The 19,678-nt window shown below is 38.6% G+C and overlaps 1 protein-coding gene across 8 annotated transcripts in view; it reads left to right on the top strand.

The window, feature by feature from the left end:
* The first annotated feature begins 2,273 nt into the window (after positions 1–2,273).
* The window catches only part of GSK3B (glycogen synthase kinase 3 beta), a 175,504-nt gene continuing 158,099 nt past the window's right edge, over positions 2,274–19,678 (top strand). For 3 of the 8 annotated variants that reach the window (XM_036348928.1, XM_036348930.1, XM_036348925.1), the window contains exon 1: positions 2,276–3,404. In XM_036348928.1, coding sequence (XP_036204821.1) covers positions 3,317–3,404 — 88 coding nt within the window. In that variant the 5' untranslated portion in view covers positions 2,276–3,316. Of the gene's footprint in view, positions 3,405–19,678 lie in introns of all 8 variants that reach the window. The other 5 variants (XM_036348929.1, XM_036348927.1, XM_036348934.1 and 2 more) reach the window with 4 other exon arrangements.

Here is a 19,678-nt window from a genome sequence, read left to right as displayed (position 1 = left end):
AAGGAAGGCAGGATTTAAAGCTTTGCCTCACCAGCATTTTAAAGACCAGTGACAAAGGTCTTTCATAGTAATAGTCTGGACGGAGCGGCATCATTCATCTGATAAAAGCTGCCACGCACCGTGTGTGTTTGCTGTTAACATTCTTTACTCCCCTCCATGATACCCAGAGACCTCAGGCTCTCTCTTAATTCCGAGCCTCTACTGCTCTTGGGATATAAAAACCCCTGTTCAGGTTTGAAATTGCAAATAGATTGCATGTTGGCCACATCTGCCCCGGGATGGTTTCAGTTTGGCCTTCACACAAAAATCCAGCTTTAGGGTTTCTCTTAGAGAAAAAACAAAAACAAAAACATAGACTAAATATCTCAGAACACAAGACCCACATTCCTGAGGGCAACATTCTGCTAAGCGCTGAACAGCTGCTCCCTTCAGTTACAGCGCGGACACTCCAATTTGCAGCATTACTGATCATCCCCCATTGTCTTCCACCCGACCAGGGTCACGCAGTGGCTGTGCTTTCTCACCCCTGCAGACCTGTGTCTGCAAACTCCAGCTAGACCTTTCCTGCCTGCCACCAGAGAGGGCTTCCTTTCTCCTGTCCCTCAGCAGTTTTCCCAACCAATAGCGAGGTGACCAGGCCCGCTGTGGGTATTGCTACATGTGCTTTCTGGAGATAGCATCCCAACACAAAGAGGTGACGGTGCCGGTGGGAATGACAGGCACCGCGGGACCACAGTCTGGATGGCAACCGTCCACTCTACTTTTTCTGCGATCCTGACGCAGCCATACCTCACTGTTCCCAGGCAAACCAAAGGGGCCGGTTTTCCGTAGAACAATGAGCACCGGCCTTCGATCACCCTAGTTCCAAAGGACCAAAAGCTACTAAGGGACAGTCTGACCCCCGTTCCCTCGGAGGCTTCAGGATATGCGGCTTGAAAGCATTTCCCCTCACCTGATTTCGGGGCCCGTTCAGTGAGCGCCGGGCGGCAGGGCCCTAGGAGCGCGCGCATGCAGCATGAGCTCATTTCTCAGGGGCGTTCCCAGCAGGCCAGCCCGGCCGCGGTTTAATCAATGGCCCCCGCGGCTGGGCGGGGTGGGGCGCGGCCGCCCAGGGGCGCTGCTGCCTTTCTGAAAGCTTTGTTTAGCGTCCGAGAACTCGCTCTCGGCCGGGGAGGCATCTAGCATCGATCTGGACTTTTCGGGGAAGACACTGGCACTCGGGACGCACTATCCCGGGCGGAGGGAAGTCTTGGGCGCGCACAATTAGCCGCGCCCCGCCGGCAGCCTCAGTGAGTGGGGAGAGGCCCTAAACCCTCTGCTCGCCTGAGCGCTCCGAGCCCAGCCCCGCCGACCGCAGCAGTTCCGGACCGGCAGCGCGGAGAGCCCGCGCTCCCTATTTGCGGTTCCCATATGGTGTGGGAGCAGCCGCCGGCGAGCCCGTCACACTGTCCGCCGCGGCCCCCGTCGAGCTGCTCCGGACTCCGGGGACCGCCGCCGGAGGCTGAGGGCCAATCACACTGCAGCTAGGTCTTGCGATTGGACGGCAGAGTGCCGATTGGCTACCGCTAGCGGTGTCGGCCTCCCTCCTTTCCCTTTAGCCCCAACTCCAGCTCCAAAGCTTCCAGCCAATGAGAAGGCACTTTATAGACGCCCTCCCATTGCTTTCTTCTTTGCCCCACCTTGGCGAGGGAGGAGGCGTTCTGACTGGCCAGACTGTCCTCGGAAGCCCCCTTCCGTTCACGAATCAGCGAGGAAGGCACACTCCCCGAGGAGTTTTTTGGCCAATTATAAGGCGGCCACGGGCCCAGCCGTGCTGTTTCACCCAGAACCCCGGGTTTCACCGTTCTTAACTCTTCAAGCGTTTTTTTCTGGGGGGCCGGCGGACTCTGATTGGCCACTGTGGCCATTATCGAATTTCTCCTCCGAACAAGGCGATCCCACCTTCTTCTCGTTCGGGTATCTTCGGTATTTTTCGCCCCTTGGGCGTGGATTTCCAGCGACAGATTCTAATTGGCTCCTTAGATCTATCGGCTTTTTCCGGCAGAAGCAGCCAACAAACGACGTCCGTGATTGGCTCTGTTTGGGCTTCGGCTCCGCGACCGAAGCGGGCGGGCGCGGAGCTCGGCCGGCGATTCCTAGACGCCGGCTACGCGGGCGTCGGGGCGCTGGGCGGTGTAAGACTGGGTGGGGGAGGAAGGAGGCGGAGGCCGAGGCGGAGGGGGGAGGGGTAGCGGGGAAGAGCTAGGCGGCTGCGCAGACGGCGCTCCTCACACAGAGCAGCCCCTGACCCGGGCGAATGCGGGCTTGTGTTGCCGCCGCCGCTGCCGCCGCCGTCCGGGCCGAGTGACAAAGGAAGGAAGGCAGGAAGGAAGGAAGGAAGCAAGGAGGAGCCGGTCCCACAGCCGCTGACAGGGCTCCGGACTGGGGGCAAAGCGCGGACACTTCCTGAGCAGGCACCGAGCAGAGGCGAGGGGCGGGAGGGCGGCCGCGCTGGTGCCGTGGACGGGGGAGGGGGCCCCCGAGGGACGGAAGCGGTTGCTGGGTTCCCATGTCCCCGGCGTATGGGGAGCAGTCGAGGAGCCGCTGCCTGGGATCTGAAGGGAGCTGCCTCCGCCGCCGCCGCCGCCATGGCCGCTGGATCCAGCCGCCGCCCGCAGCTGCTCCTGGCGCAATGAGGAGAGGAGCCGCCGACACCGCCCGCCTCTGACCGACTCGCGACTCCGCCGCCCTCCAGGTCGCCGGGCCCCCGCCGCCAGCCCGCCCGCCAGATCCCGCCGCTGCCCGAGCCGCAGCGTTTCCCGTCGCATCTCCGAGCCGCCCCCTCCCTCTCCCTCCTTCCCATCCCCCTTCTTTTCAAGCGTGAGACTCGTGATCCTTCCGCCGCTTCCCTTCTTCATTGACTCGGAAAAAAAATCCCTGAGGAAAATAGAATATTCAAAGTACTTATTTTCAATCAAGTATTTGTCCCCGTTTCGCGTGATATATATCTATCTATATATATATATTTTTTAGGATCCACCCTCCCCTTTTCTCTCCTCCAAGGAAAGGGAGGGGAATGAATTGTATTTTTTCCCCCCTCGTCCCAAATCATCTATGTTAAATACCCATACTGGTCTGTCTTGAAGGAGAAATACATCGCTCGTTTTTTAAATAGCTATACAAAAGGAGTGGAAAAAAACCCGAGAACGAAGCCTTTTTCTTTTTCTTGTGGGAGAACTTAATGCTGCTTTTGTCATTAACCTAACATCCCAACATACAACAAAAGGAAGAGGAGGAGGAAGGAAGGAAAAGAAGGTGATTCAGGAAGAGAGTGATCATGTCAGGGCGGCCCAGAACCACCTCCTTTGCGGAGAGCTGCAAGCCAGTGCAGCAGCCTTCGGCGTTTGGCAGCATGAAAGTTAGCAGTAAGTATTGATTTTCTTCTCCACCCTTCTCCGCTGCATCCTTAAAATAGGAGACCTGGAAATGCCAGGGTCGTCAGGCCTTAGACCTGCCGATACAGCCATCAGATGTGATGGAAATGGGCAAGAACCTGTCTGCAAGGAGGAAGCAGCTCCCTCTTTTCTCCTCCCATACCCCCTCCCCCGGTCTCATTAACCTTGAGTTGAGAGAATACGGTTTTTGTTTGGACGATTTGATTTGCAACTTATTTTCTTCTACTTGCCTGGCTGTTGGTAGTCAGCTGTGTTAAGTGCCGGAGTATTTCCGCGTTAAAATAGCGATGGTAGTGTTGACTTGCTCATCCTTTTGGAGAAAGAGGACAAGACTTGATTCATAAAACATGATGTATTGTTGCTCGTTTTATGTCGTTTGGAATGAGGGGTATTTTAGTTAGATCAGGTCTCAGGGGTTTCCATCGTTTTGTATATACTTAATGGAGAGACGGAATGTTACAGTTGCCTGACATTTCTTTCTTGCTTGTGTGACTATACAAAGTATTTGTTCTAAATCCTGCGATGAACTTGTTCAGTTACGGGGGCGTTCACGTTGGGAGGCGAGTATTGATTCCTTCCTTTACGAGGGGCTAGTAGTGGGAACTGCTGATACCCAGCAGCAGTAGTATCTCTATTTGCATGGCTTTAAATTGGATAAGTGGTTCAATATGTTATCTTTGATCCTTCCCGTTTTGACATTACCTGTCTACTACTGTATAATTTATGTTTAGTCAAAAGGTAATTTGGGAGTAGGTCCAATTTTTGATTGAGGTTTGTATTGTCATGTTGCCAAATACTAAGTTGAATGTTAATTGTTACTGACTTGTCATTTAAGTTCAATTTTGGGTGCCATTGCATTTGTACTTGTTGAATGATCTAGATAGAGGTCAGGGGTCCCCTTAGGATTATTTAAAATGCTCTTGCATTGGTTTTCTGTCACATTTAAATAAAACTATGGATTTAGATGTGAGAATATGGATTTAGACCTTTCCATCATAGGTTTTGCAGAACGCTGTGGTCCTGCATATAATAGGGATATTTGGGCTGTGTTCAGGGTTGTTGCTAGAGTGTACTCTTGTCCCAGATTTGTGCTGAAAGTCTGTGTTCTTGAGGTGTTTGGTATACTAAGTATCCAGTGTTCTGATGTATCTCTACTTGTGGATTTGTTTATGTGCTATTTAATGACAGCGTATTTAAAAATATTTCCAGAATTTGGCAAAAATTATAGTTTCTTACCCCACGAGGGCAAAGAAAAACTATTTTGTTGCCTAGAAGAAGGAGAGAACTGAAGAACTGAGATTTTTTTTTTTTAGAAGCATATGCTGTTATGTGAAATTGATTATATCCTTAAGCAACATAAAATGATTCTTGTTGAATTCAGGATTTCAATTCTGTTGGCTTTTGGAACTTACCTGAAACAGGGTAGTCTAAGGTAATAGCTGAATTGGAAGTTATTTTTGAAAGTTAATTTGGAGTGGGGTTTGTGGGTGGTGACTAGCTAGTGCAGAATGCAGGGTATGTGAAGAGGGAAGCTGATGATGCATCTTCAGGGAAGGGTCAGGCTTTCTAAGCACTTCATAGGATCATTTGAAAGGAATATTTAAAAACTCTAGGGTAATTTTCAGCTATGATGAAGCAAATCTTATAATAGCTACTTAAGAGCCTCTTGTGCTATTGGGGTGTTTGTTTTTTCATCTTGGTAATATAGTTTAAAAACCACTCAAAATCAATTTTAGGTAATTAATATATTAGCTCTATTTCAGAAAGCAAAATAGAATAGCTTATGTTAAAATTTTGGACATTTCATTTTATCCCCAGGATTTTCTTTGAAAATGACTTCTTAATTCTTGATAATGTGGATGTTGACTGATGAGGTAATTCTTGTAAAGTGTAGGTTAAAATGTTTAATTTTCTGTTATCATATAGATCAACTTAACATTTAAAAAGTTGGAGTTCAATGCTAATTGTTTTTGACAACCTTGACTTTAAGGACATTTTAGAAGAAAGGGAAATCATTAAATATTTGTTAGAGTGCTAGTGTTCAGGTGCCCCTGTTCAAGAGAGAGATACATAAGAAAATGTAGTCCTTGTCCTCAAAAGCTTATCATTTAGTAGTAGAGGCAGATTATGGGACAAAATATGAAGACACTACCAAGATGACTGTAAGATTATAAATACAAATAGAATGCTTTGTTCAGAGGAACAGAGAATAAAGAGGTGAGGCAGATGGGTTAGAGAGGGAAGACTTCCGCAGAAGTGTGTTTTAAGAAAGGTGGTAAAGGAGACAATAACTTCAATTGATACAGAAGCATACAGGATTCTCGATGGAAAGATTGGACAGAGGTACAGAGATGGTGTTATTTTTGTACGATAGGTAAATGATTTTTGTATTTACCAAGCAAGTTGGTAAATCTGAATTAAAGGAGTCTAAATAGGAAAACGAGAGGTGGAATCTGGAAAATACGTTAATAGCTGATGAAGGGTAGAAGGGGCCTGCCTATAAGAGTTTGGTTGAGCTTCAAGAGATAGTGGAATTTATTGTAGATGGCTGAACCAAGATATTCGAAGATCATTTGGGCAGCTGAGTTGATGGATTAGAGTCAAGTCATTAGAGCCCTTTTAGGGATATAGTAAGGGTGTGTTGTGAATCATGAGGGAGTATAAAGTAAAATGTGAAAATGGGATGAAAAGAACACATTTGAGAGAACAACTGAATGAAGAACTGGCAGGACTTTGTATTGGATTGAAGGGGAATATTTGGGAAGGAGTCAGGAGTTAAAAATAAATTCTGATGTTACTGGTCTGGAAGAGTTGACTGCAAGTTAAATTGTTGGTTGTAATGGGAAAGTTGAGAAAGTTTTGAGATGAGAGGGTAGATGAGTTCACTTTTTAAAAATTTAATATACAATAGGTTCCCTTGAAATTCAGCAGACATAATTGGTTACTAGCAATGATATTTAACTTTCCAGCCTATTAATTGCACAGTTTCTAATTTTTCTACACTTAAAAATGTTGATTTATTTTTGGAAGTAGTAAACTAAGGTTTTCATTTAAATGCTTTCCATTAAATTTCTAAAAAAGACAATTTTTAAAATGTAGATTCAATAGCTTTGCACTTGAAAAACCCAGTTATAGTTCCATGTTTATTTATTTGAAAACAATGAAAATATTTTTGGCACTAAACTGTGATTTTAAAATTTCAGGTATTTTATATAGCCTTTAGCCTTTGGTACAACTTAAAACTTTTCATAAATATGATTATTTTCAGATAAACTGCACATTTAAAATAGTGGTAATAATAATAATAATAGCAGCCTTCACTTGGTTTGTGAAGGGACCAGCAGACATTAAAAGTTGATTTTATAACAAATTGTTTTGACTTTTTTGTTGAGCTAAGCATTCATTGCAAGTTTAAATCAGTATTTTAAAAATATTTCTTTTTATTTACGACGGTGAAGCCAACATTTCTTTTTGTTTATATCTAATTCAAATGTTATTAAATGTTAATAGCTATACAGTTCCTTTTGTAGAATCACTTGATACTATACTCAAAATAGAGAAAATAAGGACCCTGTCTATGGTGATTTTGGTTAAAATATTAACAATAAATCCCTTTGGTATACTATTGGTGAAAATTTAGCTAGTTGCCTAGGTTTAAAGAGAAGATTTGGAAAGAGGGAAATAAGTTGAGTATTACTTATTTCCTCATATAAAACGTTTTTAGATCAAAATTGTTTTTAGTAATGAGAGAATGATTAATAGTATTTGTGTATTTAGTTATGGTGATTAAAACAAAAGAGTAGGTGGCAACTTAGAGTTCCTGTATTCCCAAGGGAGAATAATCTCTTTGTGACACCCAAAAATTAGGTTTAGAATTTAGCCAATTTCTAGATTGTCCATGTTGATGTTGGAAAAGAGCTCATGTGTGAGACTGAAAACTAGAACCTTATTTTCATTTCTTTCCAAATCAGACCTTTCCAGAGTTCTTAAAACACTAAGACCTTCATTTGAGAATTTCATATTATCATATTGCATGCACTGGTAGAAACGGCTAATTGTGAAATGAGGCACAGGTACAGGGAAAACTTGAAGGGAACACCGAGATTTCCAAATCAATTTATGGTTGATTGGGAATTGCATTCAGAGAATGCGGTGACATCTTCTCATAACTGAAAGTTAGTACTTGCATCCTGTGTTGTTTGCCCCCTGTTTTGAACTTGAGATGCAGGTATGAGATACTGTTTTGGAGAAGTTTGCAATTTTTGAAAGTGTCAGCAAATTCTTAGGCTGGGGGAGCTCTATTTTTGCATGTGCTGAATGTGTAGAGAAGGCTGTGAAACATGCATGTGCTGACACTGTTGCCATAGTTCCATACTTTTAAAATATGAATTTGTTAGAGTGCTAGTGTGTTTGTTTTTTTTAATAAGACTCATGGGACTGTAAGACAGAGATGGGGATGGGCAGGCTGTGAGACTGTAGTATCTCTTATACTCCACCCTACAATGGAGAATGGAAGGGCAGAGCACGTGGGTGTGACAGGAGTAGATGCTAGTACTAACAGGACCAACCTGATTTCCCAGATGCTGTACTACCAAGAACATAATCACTATGAATAAATGAATTTGTTGTAATGTTTAGCATCATTTTCTACCATTTTTTGAGGGGGTTTGTGCAAAGGGAATCTTTCATGATTTCAAGTACATAGTATCTTCATGGTTCATTGATTTTATTTTATTGTTTTTTAAAAATATATATTTTATTGATTTTTTACAGAGAGGAAGGGAGAGGGATAGAGAGTTAGAAACATCAATGAGAGAGAAACATCGATCAGCTGCCTCCTGCACACTCCCTAGTGGGGAATGTGCCCTCAACCAAGGTACATGCCCTTGAACGGAATCGAACCTGGGACCCTTGAGTCTGCAGACTGACACTCTATCCACTGAGCCCAACCGGTTAGGGCATAGAAAAGAGGTTGCAATCTTTGTTTCTATCTTGGGTCATACAAATCTTTCTTGATTATATAAATATCTTTGAAATTGGTTAAATGTGATATAGAAATGTACATTTATATAAAGGCCTGTGTGAATAGAACAGCAAAGAAAAATTGACAGAGTTAAAGAACAATTTGTTTTCCCAAAAGTTTGCTACCACTAAGTTGACACAATAAAGTGATATTCTATTTATTACAGAGTTTTTATTTTTGTTTTTTAAAAATGAGTTATTACTCAGCAAATAATGAACATTCATTAAATTATGTCAATATATACTTGTGTCTGTAATGTACTTGGTCTGGTACAAGGTATAAAGATAAAACTTCGTTGATTTGGAATCTAGTTTACAGTTCCCCTTCCCACTCTGCTTATGTTTTGGGGAGAAAGGTTTACTTTCAAAGGGTATGCAAGTAAAAAATTTGTAAATGGTTGAATCTTAATTCTATTTGTATTTATAATCTTATAGTCATCTTATAGTTTTCTTAGAAGCATTTTGGTGTGATCAGATTGAGGCAAAATGATGAATTTTTAAAAAACGAATTCTGTCAAACCAACTTTTTCTTTAAAAAAAAAAAAAATCCCCACCAAAGGATATGTTTTTCATTGATTCTAGAGAGAGGAAGGGAGAGGGAGAGGGAGAAAGAGACATCAATGTGAGAAACATCAATTGGTTGCCTCACATAAGGGTCCCAACCAGGAATCGAACCCAAAATCTGGGAATGTACCCTGACCAGAATTGAACTCAGAACCCTTTGATGCATGGAGCGACACTCTAACCATTTAGCACCACTGGCCAAAGCCCAGCTTTTCCTTTTGTCTCCAGGGCACCATTTCCAACAGTGGCACAGATATGATTCATTAATATGTTCCCTTATTAACACAGTCTAGAGTTGTTAATTTCTTGGTTGTCCTTTCAAATCAATTTAATAATAAAAAGTGAACATTTCTGACAAAGGAGTAACTATTTTTCTAGTAACTTGTATTTCAGATGATGGTATAGTTTAGATAAATTTACAGGTTTACAGATTGGCTAGGCATGCCCTAAAGCCAGAGAGGTGGTAGGTAGGCAGGCAGGCAGGCAAATGTATTAGTAACATAGGTATAAAGCAGTAACATTAGTACTACATTTTTTTCATTATCATTAATTGTAGCATGTTGAAATCCTTGGCTTAGAAAGCAAAAAATAAATAGGTTACCCTAATTGACAGTATTAATTAAAGTACATTAGTTAAAGTACATTAATAATTGATTGACATGGGATATGTCTATTGAAGGCTTACTGTGTACTAAGTATTCTGCCAAATTCTTTACTTGCATTACAACAGTTAATCATTACAACATTTCTACAAAGTAGCTAATACTGTTATCCCCATTTTATAGATGAGGTAAATGAGATTCAGAGAGGTAAAGCCAACTTGTCCACGATTACCTGGCCAGTAAGTTGCTGTGTTAGAATTCAAACCCAGGCATTCTGATTCTAGAGCCTTTGTTTTTTATTTGTATGTTATAGATAATGGATTGATTCTTACCTTAACTCTACGATTCCAGAGATAAGCTAAAATACTTTTTGCTTTTAGGATAATTTAGCAGTGACTTTCATTATTAGTACTGCTTTTGAAATTAGTTTCAGGAATGCCTGTTAGCAGATATAGTACTTAAATACTTATAGTTAACATTGGAAAAAATCCTCAATTATTTTAAGATTTTAGGGAAAACTTATGAAGAAAAACATTGAAAATGAAACTATTAGGGCTTATGGCAGAACAAAAAAAATAAGTAATATATGCTATTTTTTGTTTAATGTTCATTCAGAGCACTGGTTTTTATTGAAAAATACTGATTATAAATAAATCTGGTGTATATATGTATTTATATTTCTAGGTGATACTAGAATGTGATTCTCCAAATTAGCCATTATTAAGGATTATTATTTATCTCCATCTTTTCTTATAGGTTGTACAGTGTTCTACATGTTCTTTTTCTTCTTTTTTGCTTGCATGTACACAACCAATGAACAAGTTAGTTAAGTATCTTTTGGACATTTGTTAGGTCTGGAACTGTACCTGCAGGGTTTTTTTTTTGTTTGTTTTTTAAAGAATAACAGCTATGCATCAATGTGGAGTTGGAGTTGGGTTATTTGAAATATCACCTTTTGGGAATCAGGAAATAAAGCAAGAAAGCTACTGAGCAGCTGAAATCCCCAGACAAATAAATGATGTATACAGTTTGCTCATAGGTTGGTTTTTAGGCTATTATTTAAACTTCTTTATTATTATTTAACACAGTTCTAATTTATTCAGTTGTCTGGTTTTCTAAAATTGAAAATTAGAAGAGACTGAATGGATACTGATACTGCCAAAAAGAATAGGCTAACAATTCAGGAAAACAAGCATATTGGGATTACTTAGTGTAGGTTTACACAGCTCCAGGGGAAATCATCATGATAACTGTTCAAAATGTTGATCTAGAGAAGGTTAATTTATACTACCTTCACTCTCTGTTAAAATAGTAGGAGTCAGGAAAGTCTCTTCTGGATAGCTGGGGTTCTGTAATAACTTCTCATTATATCAAACATTCTCTAAATTTGTTGGTCACAGAAATAATGAAAAAAAGAACTGGGTCACCTCATCTCTGTCTGGTTGACCAACTCTAGTTGAATTTCAGTGATATGATGGATAAAGGTACTAAAGTCCTTCAGTATGCTAACTCATAGTATTGTTTCCAATTCTTTCTTCCATTTTCCATCTACATTTAATAAAAAACATTTAACTGGGCTGTTGTTTTTAACATGTTTCTATTGATTTTTTTAGAGAGAGAGGAAGGACGAGGGATAGAGAAATAGAACATCAATGAGAGAAACTTCAATCAGCTGCCTCTTGTGTGCCCCCCACTGGGGATTGAACCCACAACCCAGGCATATGCCTTGAGCAGGAATCAACCAGTGACTTCTTGGTTCATGAGTTGATGCTCAACCACTAAGCCACACTAGCCTGACTGTCCATCTACATTTATTACTCAGACACAGCATTTTATCTGATTTAAGGTTTATTGTCCTAGTTTTTTTTCTGTGGCATATATGGAGTTGCTGTTTAGATATTCTCCTGCCCATATTTTCGGTTTGTGGAATACTTGAAGGCACTGCATGGAGTTATTTAAGCTTTCTTATAAGTTATGATTGGTTATTAGAGAGTAACTTTACCAAATACATGTTGTATGGCCTATGTAATGAGAATTGAAAAGGGTAGGTATCTTTTTCTTTTTTTTTTTTAATTGATTGGTTGCCTCCTGTACCCACCCAACAGGGGATTTAACCCACAACCTGGGTATGTGCTGCCCTGACCAGGAGTCAAACCGCCACCTTTTGGTGTATGGAATGACACTCTAGAACCAATTGTGCCACACTGGCCAGGGCAAAAAAGTGGGTATCTTAATTGTTGATCTGAAGAAAAAGGACAGTCTTGGGAAAGTACTTTTTTCTTTTCTGAATGTTTAAGAAATTCTTAGGGGCTTAATTGGCTAATTTGATTTAAAAGGTTGTTTTTGATTTCTTTGTAAAGAAGGCTAACCTATCTTAAAAATGTGATTCTCTCTACTCATTATTTCTTTTTTTATTATTATTTATTTATTTATTTAATTTCTTTATTGGTTAAGGTATTACAAATGTGTCCTCATCCCCCCATTAACCCCAACCTCCCCCCCTACTCATTATTTCTTAAAATCAGTTAAATCATTTACATTGATAACCACTTTTTTCATGACTTGTGTTGAAGTTACTGAGCTGCATCAAATTACTACTCTTAGACTTTTGAGTTTGTAGAGGCTGCACCTGAATATTTGGAGGTACTAAAGTTATGCTTGTCATCAGATTGATAGTATTACATTTCATCTGCTGTTCTAATGGAATTTCAGTGCTTTGACACTATATACATTATTTCAATTCTGAAAGGAAGAGGGATGCTTTGAGTTGGTATGGTTTCAATATTAAATGTAATTGTATGTATATACATATATCATGTTTATACTAGAGGCCCGGTGCACGAAATTTGTGCACAGGTAGGATCCTTAGGCCTGGCCAGCAGTCAGGGCCGATCTGTGGGGCAACTGGCTGGGTGATCGGGGCCTCCCGCTGGTACTCACCTTGGCTGGCCTGGGGCCTTTGGTCTGGGGGCAGCACCTGGTTAAGCGTCTGTCCCCTGGTGGTCAGTGCACATCATAGCGACTGGTCATTCCACCAGTTGTTTTGTCGTTCGGTCGATTTGCATATTAGGCTTGTAGTAAACACCAAAATATTATTAATTGGATATTGTATGATAAACAGTTACACGCTTATTTACATATTTTGCTTTAAAAAATAGAATTTACTCACACGATTCAGAATTTAAAAGGCACTCAGTGACGTCTTCCTCTTGCTCCTGCTCTGTAACTACCAGTTCCCTTTCCTGGAGACAGCCAGCATTCCAATTCCTTCCTTTTTTCCTTCCCTCCCTCCCTCCCTCCCTCCCTCCCTCCCTCCCTCCCTCCTTCCCTTCCTTCCGTTTATTGGTTTTTAGGGAGAGAGGAAGGTAGAAGAGAAAAACATTGATGTGAGAGCCCAACATCAATGGGCTTGCCTCCTGCGTTGCCTCCACTGGGAATTAAGCTAGCAACCTGGCCTGACCAGAATTGAACCAGCAACCTTTCAGTGCGCAGGACAACGCCCAACAAACTGAGCCACACTGGCCAGGGCCCATTTTCTTATGTATAATCTGAATGTTTATAGGTTAGTTCTAGTACGGAATTATGTTTTGTTGCATACATACCTGAATTGACCCTGGCTTTAGCATAAGAGTGCTAGAATTAAGACAAAAATTAAATCAGTTATTCTAGAAAATTGCTCTTGCTTTTTATCACTAAATCTAAATGTTTTAGATTATTAAATCTTTATTTTTCTGAATGTGCATTAGATGGGGAGTAAGTGAAGTTGAGAGAATGCTTCTCATGGCAATAAGAGGTAAAATGCATTCAATGAACACTTAGTAGCACATTTAAAATACTTCTTACTGTGTTTGAAAAATGATCTATAGTGTCAGGTAGATAATATCTGTGTTTTTTCTGGGAATAGTTGCTTATTTTATGGTAAAGAAAAAGACAAAGGGTCATTTTTTCCTCTAACTTTCCATTTTTCTAATATCTTAGATGAAAAAACCTGTTCTCTTGAGAGATCAGAGGCGCAGAGTGCGTCAATGTCAATGAAGCCTGTGCCTTTTACCTCTTTAAGAGCGCACGGTTTCATTCTGCTCATAAACCAAACACTCTTTTGTCATTTAAAAAAATTTTATTTTTTATTTTTATAAAGTAATACACTAATATTATTGAAAGAAATCAAATAGTGCAAGAAGTCTTATTATGGAAGCCAGTCTCCTATTCCCCATTTTTATTTCCCAGAGGCTGTTTCCTCTAGTAGTTTTTATCATACTTTTAATTAGTATACTCTTTGTCTATTTCTTAAAATTATTTTTAAATATTTATTGTCTTTTCATTATGGTAGATACTATTTATTGTCATTCTCATTTTCCTTTTGCTATCATGCTAATATAATTATACCACTATTTTTAGTTTATCATTATTTATGTAAGTTATAACTTAAATGATTAATACTCAATACCTAGATAATAAGCAATATTCTTAGCAGAAGGAAGTAGTGTACAATGATCACATTTCCTTTTATAAAACAGTTTTATTGGTATATAACTCACATATCATAAAATTGATTCAAAAAGTTGTGGTTTTTAGTGTATTCACAGAGTCATGTAACCATTACAGTTTAATTTTAGAACATTTTTTATTACCCCTAAAAGAAATCCTGTACCCACTAGCAGTCATTCCCCACATTCCCCTTCTTCCCAGCTCTAGGCAACCACTAATTACTCTGTATGGATTTTCCTATTCTTGACATTTTATATAAATGGAATCATATAATATGTGACCTTTTGTGACTGGCTTCTTTTATTTTCCATAATGTCTTATAGGCTCATTTCTGGTACAGCATTTATCAGCAGCACTTTGTTCTCTTTTATTGATAAATAATATTTCATTGTATGGAAATGCCATCACTTTTTTATCCATTCATTAATTGATGGACATTTGGATTGCTGTCTCCTTTTGGCTAGGATGAATAATGAACATTTGTAAACATGTTTTTGTGCGGACACATTTTCAGATCTTCTGGATGTATACTTAGTAGTAGAATTGCTAGGTTGTATGGTAATTCTGTTTAATATATATTTTAAAAATGATTGATTTCATTTTTATTGATTTCAGAGAGAAAGGGAGAGGGAGAGAGAGATAGAAACATCAATGATGACAGAGAATCACTGATCTGCTGCCTCATGCCCGCCCCCTACTGGGGATTGAGCCTGCAACCTGGGCATGTGCCCTTGATCGGAATCGAACCCGGCACCCTTCAGTCCATAGGCCGACACTCTATCCACTGAGCCAAACCAGCTAGGGCCTGTTTAATATTTTAAGGAACTATGAAACTTTTCAAATTGACAATCGCATTTTCTTTGCTTTTATTTTTTAAAAAATACTTTATTGTTGCCATTTATCTTTTCTTGCACTGTTTGCAATGATCATAATCTTAGTTTTTCCCCCTCAAGTTTTATCAGGCTTCTGTAGATTCTGCCCCACCCTCTCTAATTTTCCTTTTTCCTGGAGTCCTCGTCTTACTACTGGGATCTGGCCTGATTCTTCTGCAGGTCTCGCAGTACAGCTATCATCTTCTGATTTCTTTAATTGTTCTTCAGTGCCCACTCTCCTATTTCCTAGATCCCATGTATTTGTATCATTAAGTAGTTCTTACCTAACATAATCTCATGTCAGCCACCAGTGCCCAGAGTATTAACTGCTTGGTAAATGTATCTGAAAATGTTATTAGTTGATTGTTTTTTCTATATTTCCTCCGAAATGTTAGTTAAGAAGCTGACAAACTTTTTTGGTTGTTTTTCACCTTTCAGTATCTAGACACTGAGGCATACATGTTTTGAGATGTTACATTGTATCACTATGATCAAATGATTATAGTGATACCAACTTGAAGAAACTATATGAAGCAAGTACATAAATCTGAACAATATTAATATTAAGCAATTGTTTAAACCAGAGCTATTCAATAGAAATATAATGCAAGGCACAAATGTGAGTCACGTGTAATTTTAAATAACATATTTTGTTTAATCCAATGTATTCAAAATATTATTTCAACATGTAATCAAGTTGAAATTTACTGAGATATTTTACTTTTTTGGTACTAAATCTTTACAACCTATTGGATATTTTACACGTGTAGTTGTTCCTAATTTGGAGTAGCCACATTTTAAGTGCTCATATGTTGCTAGTGGTTATTGTATTGGACAGTGAAGGTTTAAAATATTGTTCAGGAATTATGTTATTCTGTAATATTGTTGTCATTCTGTCTGATCATATAGTCTATTATAAAGTGTATGTGGTTTTAAAACACTTCACTGATTTGTCTCATTGCTTTGTCATGTGTTTGCTATAGCAGGTAATAATTTTTCTCTCATATTTTAGCACAACTGTTAAGATGTACATTGAAATTCTTATTGATATGCTTGTTAGATGTTGTCATTGTCATGGTCCTGATGGAATTTCATTAGTCTATTCTTTGTCTTATGTTCTCTCCCCTTCTGTTTCAAAGACATATCCAGCTTTCACAGTCCCAAAGGCAACTCAGCCACTTAGTCTTCCATGCCTTACCCCAAGGCAATTGCATGCGACTCCCGTAGCACCCTCTATCCCCCTCTTTCTGTTCTACTGTGTATTCTAGTTAACTTGTTTTTGTCTCTCTCTAGGGAATTATAAATTCCAGTATGGCAAAAAATATTATCCTCTGCTTTGTATTTTTGCAGTGTAGAGCACAGTGCTTTCTGTATTGGGTCATGTAGTACATATTTGAGTTAAAGGCAATTTGTTATGGTAGTTAGATGAATACTATATACATGGTGGTTACATGGTATAGACTTGCTAGGTCATCAAGCTATCACTGATGTTTCTCGGAACATTTAAGTTTTGATAAAAAAAATTATAAAGTTACTAGGCTTTTGTTTAAATATGAAAGAACAATAGTAGGAAAAGGAAAGAGGCAGAGATATAGCACTTATACTATGTGCTTAATGCTGAGTAGTTCTGAACTCTTTGGATGTATAGCTGAATGAATGAAAGAACTCATGTGCTAGGTTGCACTAGTTAGTAAGCATAGTACCTTTGAAACATTGAACCTGTCCAGCTACTACAAAACCCCCAAGTCTTCCAGGATTTTATTCGGAGAGTATAGAAGAGAGATTTAGAACAATGAAACCTGACAAATTTCTTTATTTTTACCAAGTAGCTTATCCTGCAAGAGATAATGTAAAGAGACAGTATTTAAATATGAACAGGCCCGGCTCCATCATTATGGATGTACTTAGACTTGTAATTGTATTGTGGGGATTTATGAAGTTTTTAATTTTTACAGGACCTTTTTTTGTGTCTCTAAGACAATATGTGCTTGATGTACAAGTGCATTTACATATATCAATTTAAGAGCTTTCCCAGAGAGTGAGAAATATAAATAAACAATATGGGTTCTTTTACTGAATACTTCAACCTCTTAAATAGCTTTAATTTTGCTGTTTGTATTTGTATCTGGCTTCTTTCACTTAGGATAATGTTTTCAAGGTGCATCCATGTTATAGCATGTATCAGTATTTCATGGCTTTTTATGGCTGAATAATATTCCATTGTCTGAATATACCACATTTTATTTATCTGTTTAGTTGATGGGTTATTTCCAGAGTTTGGCTGTTTTGAACAGTGCTGCTTTGACTATTTGTGTGCAAGTTTTTGTTTGAGCAATTTTCAGTTTTCTTGGGTATTTACCTAGGAATGGATTTGCTGGGTCATGGTAATTCTATGTTTAATTTACTGAGAAACTGAAAAACAGTTTTCCCAGTGGTTGTACCATTTTACACTTCAGTGTGTAAGAGTCCTGATTTTTCCACATCCTTTCCAAAACCTGTTCTTTTCCATTTTTTTGATAATGGATATCCTAGTTGGTATGAACTGATATCGCGATTTTAATTTGCATTTCCGTAATGACTAATGCTGTTGAGCATCTTTTCATGGGCTTGCTGTATATCTCCTTTGGAGAAATGTCTTTTCAAGTACTTTGGTCTTTTTTGAAGTGGGTTGTCTTTTTGTTCAGTTGTAAAGGTTCTTTATATAGTCTGGATACTAGACCCCTATCAGATATATGATATGAAAATACATTCTCCCATGTTGTGGGTTGTCTTTTTATTCTCTTGCTAGTGTTCTTTGATGCACAGTTTTAAATTTTGATGAAATTGAATGTACCTATAGTACTTCTTTTTTCCTCCTTGTGTTTTTGGTGTCATGTCTGAAAAAGCATTCCCAAATCCAGTCATGAAGGTTTACCCATATGTTTTCTTCTAAGGATTTTATAGTCTTACTAGAGGCCCGATACACAAAATTCATGCAAGGGGCTCGGCCCTTGCAGCCACGGCACTCGCAGCCCCTGCTTCTTCTGGAAGGTCATCTGGCTGTCCGGTCTAATTAGCATATTATGCTTTTATTATTATAGATTTCTCATATTTAGGTCCCTAATTCATTTTGAGTTAATTTTTCTATGTGGTGTAAGGTGAGGGTCCAGTTGTCTAAGTTCCATTTGTGGAAGAGCCTGTTCTTTTCCCATTGAATGGTCTTGGCACCTTTGTTGATAATCAGTTGACCATAGATGCATAGGCTTATTTGTGGACACTCAATTTTATTCCATTGATCTATATTTTTGTCTTTACACCAGTAGTGTACTCTCTTGATTATTGTAGCTTTGTAGTAAGTTTTGAATTGGGAAGTTTAAGTAGACCAACTTGGCTTTTTTAATGATATATTTATTATTGTTATTATTATTCAGAATCCTTTGTATTGCCATACAAATTTTAGGATCCTGTTTTTCATTTCTGCAAAAAAGGACTTTGGGGTTTTGGTAGGGATTGTGTTGAATCTCTATACATTGTTTTGGTTAGTATTCACATCTTAACAATATTAAGCCTTCTGATCCGTGAACATGGGATGTCGTTCTGTTTTTTAAGTCTTCTTTAATTTCTTTCAGTAATGCTTTATAGTTTTCAAGTATTATACCTCCTTGATTAAATTTATTCCTATTTGGTACTAATAAATTGAAAAACTGTAATGCTACTGTAAACTGAATTGTTTCTTAATATCCTTTTCAGAATATTGGTAGTGTATAAAAATATAAGGCTGATTTTTGTTTTGATTTTATATTCTGTAACTTGCTGAATTTATTGTATGAATATTTAAATGAGAAACAAACACCATGAGTTCACACTAATTTTTCCAAATTTGCTTTTAAGATTAGGGGTTTAGAGTTTTCTCTTTAATTTTTTAAGCTTTGTATGTATAGCTCTTTTCTTTTATGCTGAAATCTTGAGAGTAGTGAATGTCTTGCTTTATTATTTACATATATCCGTATATGTATTAGTAGTATTGCTATTTTGAAATTGTAGAAAATGGTTGCTGAAAACAGTTTAAGAATTCTTGCAATTTAAATTCTAGGGATTTTCAGTTGAATTACTGTCTTAAAATCATTTAAAATGATTTTTCTGAGGTTAAGTCAACTGATATATACTTCATTTTGCTGTCAATTTTTAGCAGTAACCTATTTGCATTTTGATCTAATTTTGTTTTATAATTATTTAAAATATTTATATGGTTCCAAAACTATAATATGAGGTAATCAATTATATTAGTTTTGGATTACTTAAAAATATGTATGTATATTTATTCATATTTCTCCTTCTTAGATAAAACTTATACTTTATTTTTCATCTTGTGTTTTTTTACTAAACAAAAATCCTGGAAATCACAGTGTATGGAGCTCTTCCTTACTGCTTTTTATACCTGTATAGCAATGATTTTTTTATTCACGCAATTCCATATAGATGGGCATTAAGGTGCTATATAGGGAAATTTTGATGGGCCCAAATGCCTGGTTCTTCTTCTGGCATTGAAACTTTAAAATATTTTATTTCTCATTTTTATCATAAAGATGGTATTTTACCACAGATACTCAAAGAGTATAGAAGCATACACAATAAAAAGTGTAAAGTTTTCTTGATTCCCATCTGTCCACTTTCCACCTATGCCTATCTCCAGAAATTTCTGGTAAGTTAGTTCAAG

Source organism: Myotis myotis, unplaced genomic scaffold (genome assembly GCF_014108235.1).
Source record: "Myotis myotis isolate mMyoMyo1 unplaced genomic scaffold, mMyoMyo1.p scaffold_m19_p_2, whole genome shotgun sequence".
Lineage (NCBI taxonomy): Eukaryota > Metazoa > Chordata > Mammalia > Chiroptera > Vespertilionidae > Myotis > Myotis myotis.
Note: the sequence above shows the minus strand (reverse complement) of the source record. Positions and strands in the feature narration are given on the sequence as shown.